General features: G+C 33.7%; 1 protein-coding gene across 1 annotated transcript; it reads left to right on the forward strand.

Moving 5' to 3' along the window:
• Positions 1-6,389: 6,389 nt before the first annotated feature.
• LOC141648623 (wall-associated receptor kinase-like 6) lies at positions 6,390-7,209 on the forward strand. Its single transcript, XM_074457350.1, has 2 exons — positions 6,390-7,025; positions 7,117-7,209. The coding sequence occupies exons 1-2, from the start codon at positions 6,390-6,392 to the stop codon at positions 7,207-7,209; spliced, it is 729 nt and encodes a 242-aa protein (XP_074313451.1).
• Positions 7,210-11,043: the final 3,834 nt, after the last annotated feature.

The following is an 11,043-nucleotide window of genomic DNA, read 5'->3' on the forward strand; positions in this document are numbered from 1 at the left end:
AAAAAGGTAAGAAACCATAACCGATCCCCGAACATAAGCCCTGGTACTTGGCGCATTTGCGCCGAGCAGCATCAATCACGACACGTCCGGGTACGAAATCAGACATCCCAGACTGAGTCAAAGGGGAAGACCCGGTCAGGTCCACACACACACCCCGGCCCATGTCCCAAGAGTATAGCAACAAATCTGCAGGACGCAAGGACCGGTCATGCGCATCAATCAGACCAATATCGACCTCCTTACCAGCAGAGATCCAAGAGCGGAAGCAGATATCGAAAAGGGTGTCACGAACCAGGTTATGTCGATGTTTGATGCCAACAATACCAGCACACGACACCGCATGATCCCCGAAGATATCCCCATCAAAGACCCGAGAGTAAGCAGAGCACGGACCTGGCACCGAAAACAAAGGAATACTCAACCGATAGCTAAGCACACGACACCGCATTATTATTGTTGTTGTTGTTGTTGTTCTAGAGTTCAGGTGAGAACGAGGCTTACCGTGAGAACAACTCTCAACCGTCCATCAAATTATCTGACGATTGAGATTAGACGCGCGCTTCTTTGAAAAGTACACTTTCGCGGAAAACAAAAAATAACAGTGTACATGTGAGAAATATCAAACCTACGGAACAAAATCAAACCACACGAAACAAAATCAATCGATTTCATCATTAATCCTTCCTTAATTTGTAAATTTTTGTTTTTCGACATCAAATTTAGTGATTTAAAATCGATTATTCATCATCAATTGCTGTGTTCGAAGCGCAAATCTTCAGAAGCGAAATCATATTCAATTTGTTCAAACTTTTGCATTCATCAGCTATTCAGTTATTTCAAGATCAAAATTTTGTAAGGAAAATCGGAATTGATTTCGTCATTCATCTGGAATTATTGTTTTCTACAGTCAATATTGAGGTATGTTCATTCAATGTTATTTAATTACTTTCTCAATCGTTGTAGAATTGATTTTATGATGATGTTAAAGTTAAATTTAATGAAATTCAACTTAATTTCGGATTTGATTAAATTTAGTTAACTAGATTTAATGTCCAGAACCACAAAAACATTAATTTTATAATGAAAAGTGTGAAATTAGGGTTTATAGTTTGTTTGTTTGATTTTGGGATGATTATAAATGTAAATGTACTTTGTGGCGAGAAGAAATGTAAAAATAATGAGAAAGGAAAAGTGTGCAATTTGAAGTAACTGAAAAGTAGTTTTGCATGTAATAATAATGAGTTGAGTTTTGTTGTGGTGTACACGTTTCATAAAGAAATGTCCAATCAGTTTTATTGAAATGTGCATTATAATATATAATAACGATGTGCACGTAATTATTACCTTTTGCATGTGGTCTTACAACTGTTCACAATAAGTAAAATGACGGTTTCTAACTTGCTTATGTGGTGAAAAGACACAACTATTCACATTAATTTAATATTACATCCGAATGTACATTATATTATTTTAGAATGTACATTATATTAATTATAAAAGAACCTGTGCCATCAAATAAATTGTCCATTATCTATATTCATAATTTGCATTTTCTGATAACTAGGTGCAACTAAAATATCATTAAGCACTGTTTGGAAAATGTACATTATATTATATTTAAAGGTACATTAAATTATTTAAAAAAGAACATGAAACATTATTTGGAAAATAAATGTGCTTTCAGTGTAATTCAAATGTCCATTACGTATTTTCATAATGTGCATGTACTGTTTTATGAAAGAGATTTAAAAGCAGACTTTAAATATACATTATATTATTTTTAAAGGTACATTTTATTATTTACACAGGAATTTGAAATATCAATTAAATTGAACTCGTAATACATATAGTCGTTTAAGTAACATAGATAACTTCAACCAATTTATTAATTACCATGATTATGTTTGTGACTGTTGAAAAGACACAACTGTTCACAATATTTAATCTCTTCTACTCAATTAATCCACTATATAAACACAAGAGTACACCACCACTATTCCATCCTATCTTCATTTCTAAAACTTTTTTCAGTAACCAAAATCTTTAATCTTTCCAGAAAACTACTCAATCTTCTAAAAAAAAAAACAATATCTCATTCTAAATGCAAAATACCCTACTACCAGAACATCCAAGACAAAAACAATTTCATCAGTAATTATACGACATGGAAAGTAGACCAGTTTTCTTCAAACTGTATTCGTTCAAAGAATATTCCTGTGGAGATGGATGTACCATCACACAGACGCCCTTTACATATTTTTCTTACTAATTCTGAATTCCTCTCGATTCTTTTTGAACGACTTGGGAGGCGAGAGAAGAAAAACAAGGCCGAGGTATGCAAGGCTTGGTCGTGTTGGTTCCTTATAGGAAAGGACAAAAAGGTAATTGAAAGGGATTATTACTGAAACGCGATTTCGGGAAATGAAAATGGAATAATCACTCTCACAAAGAATGGAAGGCTGGTCTAAATATACTACCTTTGCAGGCGTTTGTCTAGTCGTGAAGAAAAAATTAGACATCATAAACGACAAGCACGACAAAGAATAAAACAAAGAAAATAAGATGAAATTGAGGAGCAGTCTGGTGATGAGGGTTATTACGACTCTGACTGTTAGAGTAGTTTACAAATATGTTAAGTTAGTTTTCAAGTATATTGTTATTTTGTATTATCTTGTCTTTTTTTTTTTTTATAAGCCTTAATAGGCTTTATGCTTTTGAAAGTCTTGAATGGCTTTTGTAAATATTTTTAATATTAATGAAATAGTATTATGTCTATTTGTTTGTTTACTATCATTAGCATTCAATACATTTTATATATCCTATATCAAAATGGACAACAATATTTCTTATGAACATTAGCAGTAAAATAAATGTTCCTTTAAAGGCATGGTAATGGACATTGGCAGGAATACATTATATATGAACCTTTATTTATAAGAAATAAATTACCAATCTTTGTAGAGCATATTAGAATTCGATTACTGCATTATTGTTGCAATAATATTCAATATACTTATTTACTGAACTACTGTTGAAGCAGACAATGAGTACAAGTGATGCAACTATGTCTTCTTCTTTTTCTTCTTCAAATAATAGCTTTAAGACTCCAAGAACAAGAATTAAAATATTAAATGCACTCCAGTACATTCCATTCTGTCCAGAGGAAAAGAAACCTAAAGTAGGACAAGTATTCGAAACACTAGAATCAGCAGAGTTATTCTACAAAGAATAATACCTCTAGTTTTCTCTCCCCCTTCTCTCTAAAAAAAAAAACCCTAAATCTCCCCCTTTGTTGTCGCCGTTCTCCTCCTTCCTCCCACCGCCACCCATCAACCCCCTACCATGTCGCCGGGGATGGGGTCTCTCAAGACCTTTCTCCGGCGACCCGTCTCCTCTCTTCTGATTAACCCTCCTCCTCTTTCTTACCCACACCCGGTTCTGGATCGTACGGGTCTGCCCGTTCCTCTCGGTCTGCGTAGTGTATGTAGGCTGTTTGGGTCTTATCGGACGAGTTTGTTGAGGTAGTGTGGCAGGGTGGTGCTTGGATCTGGCGGTGTTGTGGGTTGGTAGGGAGGCGGTGGCTTCCGTTTTTTTCTACTGTGTTCCGCTTTGTTTCCTTTATGTTTTTGTTTAATTTCCGCTTTTGTTTTTGTTTCGTCTCTCTTTCTGAGGGCTCTGTCCCCGTCTATCGGTGGTGTCCTTCTTTCAGTTTGAGAGCTTTCGTTTTCTGGTTCGTTTGCAGTTTTCTAATAAGTCAGCAGAAGATCGGCGTTGTTATAGATCGTTATATGGTTTTACATATTTTGCCCGATTCATGGCTACAATCAATCACGTCAGAAGAAATGGATAATCGTCAAGGAAAATTCGGAGACCCTCTTATGGATGAAAGCCTTTTGCGGCGAATCGATGATAGAGACTTTGTTGCAGTGTTTCATTCTCTGAACAAGAATTTATTTCCTATGGTTGTAATCGATTTGTATCCGATTGAGCTTGGCATATGTTGTAGATGTCGTATGACTTTTTATTAATGATATTGATCTTTTCTCAAAAAAAAAGACAATGAGTTACCAAACAGTTTTGCATTAAGGAATATTGTCTGCAATAGGCAAGGTGTAAAAGAAAGTAGGAAAAGGAAGAGGACTGATACTGATACTGATACTGCTGAGAATGATGCACAATTTGATGTGACAGACATAAGCCGTGTGAGGCCGATTACAAGAATTGACTGTCCTGCATTAGTGCAGTTCAAATACTAAGAAATGGAACTTACATTGTTACCAGATTCGATGAAGCCCATAACCATCCACTTGCTTTGCCGGAATCTACAACATTCTTGAAAGGAAACCAAAAAAAGACAGAGGTACAGAAACAATTTGTCACAAAGGTAAAGGTGCTGGTGTGAAAGCCTATAGAGGTTTGAAGGAGCTGTGTGGAGGTTACGACAACATCGGTGCTACTGAGGTTAATTTCAAAAACTTTGTCAGGGACATAAAAACCTACATTGGTCATTTTGATGCGCAAATGTTTGTTGAGAATCTTATTGGGAAAAAAGACACATGCAGTTCATTTTACTTTGATTTTATAGTAGATGAAAACAAGTGCCTGGCTGGAATGTTTTGGGCAGATCCGATCTGCATAAAGAACTACATGATGTTCGGTGAGGTGTTATCAGCAGATGCTACACATGGAACAAACAAGTACGATATGATGTTTGTGCCTTTCACAGGAGTTGATAACCACAAAAGGTGCATAACCTTTAGAGCTGGGTTGATAGGTGATGAAAGTATTGAGTGTTACAGATGGCTGTTCAAGACATTTTTGGAAGCAATGTGCGGGTGCCAGCCGAGAATTATAATTACTGATCATGACAAATCAATGAAGTCGGTAGTCCCGAAAGTGTTTAAGGAATCAACACACAGACTCATGCGGCACATAATGAAGAAACTAAGAGAAAAAGTCAGTTATTAACTGTTTCAAGATGAGGATTTTAAGAGCAGACTCAATAGGTGTGTTTGAAATAATATATATCAAATATAGATATATATTATTTCAAAGACATAATTTTCATCACAGCATGGATCAAGTCAGCAAAATCCAAGGACGTAATAATCAGGGGGAGTCAAATGCGCGTTGCACTCTTTTTCCCTTAACCATGGTTTTATCCCATTGGGTTTTCCTCGTAAGGTTTAAAATGAGGCAACAATACATGCGCAATGTGAGACATCTAATATTTTAGATAACGTACATCCAAGGGGGAGTGTTGTAAAACATATGTAATTATGGATGCACGTTATACATTATGTATTTATTTAGGCTGTTACAACTCATGAAACATTGCATATGTTTCATCTCCGCGTAGTTATAAATAGATGTCACTTCTCATGTATATGATGCATCAAGATCAATACAACATTTTTTCCCTCTACTATCTTTCTCTATGCATATTACTATTATATTTTTATCTTTATTTATAACAAATTGTAGATATATTATCAAGGTAAAATTATGTTTAAGAGATCCAACATTTTCTTTGAACACAATATATATAATTAATTATGATAATTGTTGTTTTATGTAACATCATTCATTTTTACGTAGTTGTTGTAGGTTAAAATAATTTACAAGACTCATAAAGGCCCGTCTCAGTTATTAAGGATTCATTTTAGTGAGCTGCACCATGTTTACAGAGAGCGTTTTTTATTGAATTAAAAACCAGTTGTGCCTGCGACAGTGAAAAAACAAAGTACATATTATAACTAAATCTCTTGATGTTATAAGTACTATTGAATATCAAATTTTTACGGTAAAAGCACTAATAATTCATCAATCAACTATACCAACCATGAATTTTTTTCCATCAATGATTTAACATAGTTGGAATTTTTTGTTAACTTAAGAATATATTTTTACAGATAATCCTAATAAGAGCCTCGTGCATCGCACGGGTTTTCCAAGTAGTGTTCAATAATAGAAGTACAAAAGAGTCAATGATGGTTGGCTGAAATATACTTCCTCCATTCAACTCCACTCTACATATTTCTATTTTTTTACAATATTCACAAATGCACATTCAATCTCGATTTTCTCTTAATATATAAGCGAAAATATATTCATGTGAGATCTTGTTTGATTCGTCTTTACGAGTACATTAAAAATATCTAACTTTTATAATTTTTGCAAATACATAGCTAACGATATTTACCGCGTAAAACACGCGTTGATGAACGTGAAAAAGCAAAGTGGTAGAGTGGAGTTGAATGGAGGAAGTGTAACCAGTAAACAAAGATGGGACAGTTATTTAGATAGTACCCTTGAATTAATTAACAGTATATAAGTAGTCTGTGTGGTTAAGTTCTGTACTCTATTATCTGATCGGAAAAATACAAAAAATGGTGTCGTGGTTCTTATTAATGCTTCAGCTGTTGCTAGTGCTAAGAATAGCAGTTGGCTTGAATATTTCGAAGCCTAACTGTATTGATCATTGCGGTGATGTTAAGATTCCATATCCGTTTGGAATTGGTGCCGATTGTTACTATAACCGATCTTACGAGATTACTTGCAATACGTCGTTTGGTTCCTCAAAACCATTCTTACGGCAGATCAATCTTGAGGTGTTAAATATCATCGAACCGGAAGAAGTGACCCGTTATTTTGGAATCGCCCATGTACTCATAGTAAGCCTGCCACGTAAAAATATCTGTGAAAGTAGTGGCGTTAAGAAAATCATTAGCTACGACTTGAAAGGTAGTTCATATCTATTCTCGGCGGATTACAATCAGTTAATGATGGAGGGTTGTGAAAGCAGAGCTGCAATTAAGAGTCACAATGGGACAATCTTAGCTTCGTGTGATTCGATTTGTGCCAGTGATGATTTCAACATGATTGATACGACTGGCAATGGCCATGGACGCTGCACAACCTCAATTTTTACAGATGATTTTGATTATTTTGAGATAGATGTTGCTTTCAAACAAACGAATTCCAACTCTTGCAATGCATCAGTAGCCTTGATTGCCGTTGAATTCGTATATAATTTAACCGAGTCAGTATCTAGTTTGGCAACTTTCCCTACGGCATTACAATTGAAGTCTAAATTTCCGCCTCAATTGTGTGAAGGTGGCAGCCTGGAATCCGGGAATTGCTTGTGTCCGGTATTTTATGAAGGAAACCCCTATCTTTGCAATGGATGCCAAGGTAAATATTCTCTAAATCCCATTTTTATCACCACCTTTCTAAATTTTGTAAGTAGAAAAGTGTGAACATCCCCTACTACTAGGAGATTAAAAATTCTCTTATTTTCCCTCCAAAGAGCATCTAACTAAGGTGTTGTTTGGCCTAGTTTATGTGAAATAACTTTTACTTTCTAGAATGAGTTTTTTCATAAACTACTTTTTGAAAAAGTTGTGGTTGTTTGGCCTAACTTTTGTAAAAGTAGTTTCTTAACAAATTGATGTGTTTGGCCTACTACTGCTTTTTTTTTTTTTTTTTTTTTTTTTTAAGTTTCCATAATCCTAAGAGTTTTTTTGAGAAGTAGAAGCAGAAGCATCAATTTGGTGCTTCTGTTTCTAGTAGCTTTTTATTAACTTCTGACTTTTCAAAAGTAGTTTTTTATCTCCCTAAATTATAGTGTTTGGCCCTGTTTCTACTTTTACAATTAGAAAAGCACTTAGAAAGTTTGGCCAAACACCCCCTAAATAAGGTAATAAATAAATTTTTCTTTCATTACATTATTATCTTTTCAATGAATATATTCTTATAAATAAACTCTAATTTTTTAAATAAATTCATAATTATAATTTTTTCATTAAAATAAAATAAAATTCACAATTTAAATAATTTTTTTTATTAGTTTTCCATTTCATTTTTTGTTTCATATCAAAATATAATTGTTAGAATATGACTCGTCCGAGTCGTTTTCGGTTTGGGTATGTGAGAGTGAGATTAAAATGTGGACCAAAAGAAATAAACTAAGGAAGTAAGAGTAGAAATACAAAGACACGTGAAGGAGAGCAGTGCCTCACACAAGTCGCGCGTATCTCTGTTGATTGAGCTTCGTGCGTTTTGTGGTGTTAGAGCATCCGCAAAGGTGAGGCTTCCCATAATTTCTCTTTCCTTTTTTTATTCGTCCACCTCATTTTCCACTAACTTTTCCCCTTTACCCTCCTCATTTCATAACTACATCAATGTAACAATCGGGTTCCCCAATTCACACACAAAAATTTGGGAAGTTTGCCAAAAGTAACAAAAATTGCCTTACTTTTTTGTTGGGGACCTTCCCTAAAAATAGTGGAACCCCAAAAAATGAGGAGGTTGGTGCAACAATGGGGTTACTCATTTGAGGAAAGAGAAGGCAAAAGGTGAGCTTATTTCCCTCCTTTGCGGATGCTCTTACGTGACTTGTTTCTAATTAGGAAATTGGTGGGTCCCATTAGACTTTCCTATCTCTTATGTTAGTCTTTTGTATTTGGCTAAAGACGTTTTCTATAGTTTAAGGTTTTGTTAAATAGTTTGTTTACTTTTCAAATTCCCTAATTAGTTTAGGTATATAGTTTTGGGTGGAATAATATTATATAAAGACCCGACTATATTCTAGGTTAATTAAGAGAGAAAGGTAGAAAACTTGGTTAGGCAAGTTTGAGGGCTCGTCTTTTGTAATCTGTAATTCTCTCCATACATAGTGAAATATTTCCCTGGCCCTTGTGGACGTAGCTATCATATTGATAGTGAACCACGTAAATTCTTGTGTTCTTTATTTTGCTATTGTTATTGCATCATCTCAACACGCTTCCGCGCATAACAATAATTGAGTGAACTGATAAATATTAATGAGGTGCAAATTTAAACAGTATATAAATCCTCCTATATACTCAATACAGCTTCTCTAATGTTTTCCCTCCAAAGTGCTCAAAGCTATGTATGGAAACAAATTTGATTTTCATTTATTAAACTAATTTTCCATTTAAAATAATCTATACATAAAAACTGTATCTCCTATTATTAACTTCGTGACGAAAAAAGGTTTTCTTTAAAATAATTTGATGTAATTAAAATATTTTCATAAAAAAACATAATTCATGGAATTATTCAATTCTTTTGATTAATTTTAATATTAGTTATTTTTTATAAAAATTTGTGAGATATAAATCTAAAATCTATAACTAATATACTAAAATTTAAAAGGCCTATATTTACCGCGCATTTGCGCGAGATCTACACTAGTTCAATTTCAATCCCCTACTACTAAGAGAATAAAAATTCTCTTAGTTTTCCCTCAAAAAAGCATCTAGCTAAATAAGGTAATAAATAAAATTATCTTTCATCACATTATTATCTTTTCAATAAATATATTCCTATAAATAAATTCTAAATTTTTAAATAAATTCATAATTACGATTTTTTCATTAAAATAAAATAAAATAAAATTGATATTAAATTATAAAGTATAAGTTGCTAAATTTTTCAGTAATGCAATAATTATTACGGTAGAGAATAACTTGACACGTGCTTACTATTAGCTTCTTGAGAAAAAAACAAACTAAAAAAATTCACAACTTAAATAAATTTTTTTATTAGTTTTTCACTGAATTTTTTTTGTTTCATATCAAAATACAATGAAGTGAACTGATAAATATTAATGAGGTGTAAATTTTAAAAGTATAAATCCTCCTATAGACTAAGAGCATACAACTTCTCTAAAGTTTCCCTCCAAAGTGCTCAAACTTATATATGGAAACAAATTAGATTTTCATTTATTAAACTAATTTTTCATTTAAAATAATCTATACATAAAAGCTGTATCTCCTATTTTTAACTTCGTGCCGAAAATTTTTTTTTTAAAAAAAATTGATGTAGTTAAAATATTTTCATAAAAAACACAAATCATGAAATTATTCACTTCTTTTGATTAATTTTAATATTAGTTATTTTTTATAAAACTTCGCGAGATATAAATCTAAAATATATAACTAATACACTAAAAATTAAAAGGCTTATATTTACCGCTCATTTGTGCGGGATCTACACTAGTATTCTCTAAAAAAAATTAGCTCTCCTTAACCGCAGGAAAAAGTTGGTAATTCATTGTTTTTTTTGTAAACCATCTAAATATAGAAAGAGGACAATAAAACTGGTATGAAGGAAGTAATATTTACTGAGTTATTATCAAAGTCAAAAACTAGGCTTCTTCTTTTGAACCGTATTCACTACCCATTTACTTTTGGAGTAAGTCTTGCTTAAAACGGGTCGGATTTTAAGACGGGTCGTTGTGTGAGAGGAAATGGGTAGAGGGGACAAAGGTGGGACCCCCCATGTGCTTCTCCACTCACCCTAAATGAGTATTTTGTGAGAGAATATGGTATCCGTCTTATTAATAAGACGGATACCTTGGTCTGAAATAAGAATTGGGGTTACTTTTGAACCATCTTTTACATTTGAGCCAAAAAAACTAGGCTTATTCTTTGGAGTAACAGTGTTAATGAGACGAGACAGCTCGTGAACAGCTCGGTTAAAACTCGGTCAAAGCTCGGCTCGTACGAGCTTGGGCACGGCTCGAGAGCTTAACGAGTCAAGCCGAGCAAACGTTGGCTTGACTCGAGAAGCTCGAGTGCGGCTTGAACTTGTGTCATTAGATAAGATATTGCTCATATGTTCATAAAAATATTCTATCATGACTATATATTTGTATTACATAAATTTGCCAAATATTTTTATATATAACCTTTGAGCCTTCTTATTGAAAATATCGGAATAAAAAAAATCAAAACGTACATTAACAATTGTATATAGGCTCAATTTGAGCTCGATTTTGGCTCGAGTTCGCATTAAAGCTTGCAAGCTTGATAATTAGCACATTTTTTTCAGGCTCGGGTAAGTTCGAGATCGGCTCGAGCTCGAGTTTTGGTTTTTGAGCACAAGCTGAGCAAGGCCAAGCTCGAGCTCGGGCTCGGCTCGTCTCGTTAACACCCCTACTTTGGAGTCACGCCCAAATGGCTTATTTGACAAGTTGTCCTTAATAGTAGGAAAATTTTAAAAAATAACTATTTT

The sequence above is a fragment of the Silene latifolia genome, chromosome 3 (genome assembly GCF_048544455.1).
Source record: "Silene latifolia isolate original U9 population chromosome 3, ASM4854445v1, whole genome shotgun sequence".
Classification (NCBI taxonomy): domain Eukaryota; kingdom Viridiplantae; phylum Streptophyta; class Magnoliopsida; order Caryophyllales; family Caryophyllaceae; genus Silene; species Silene latifolia.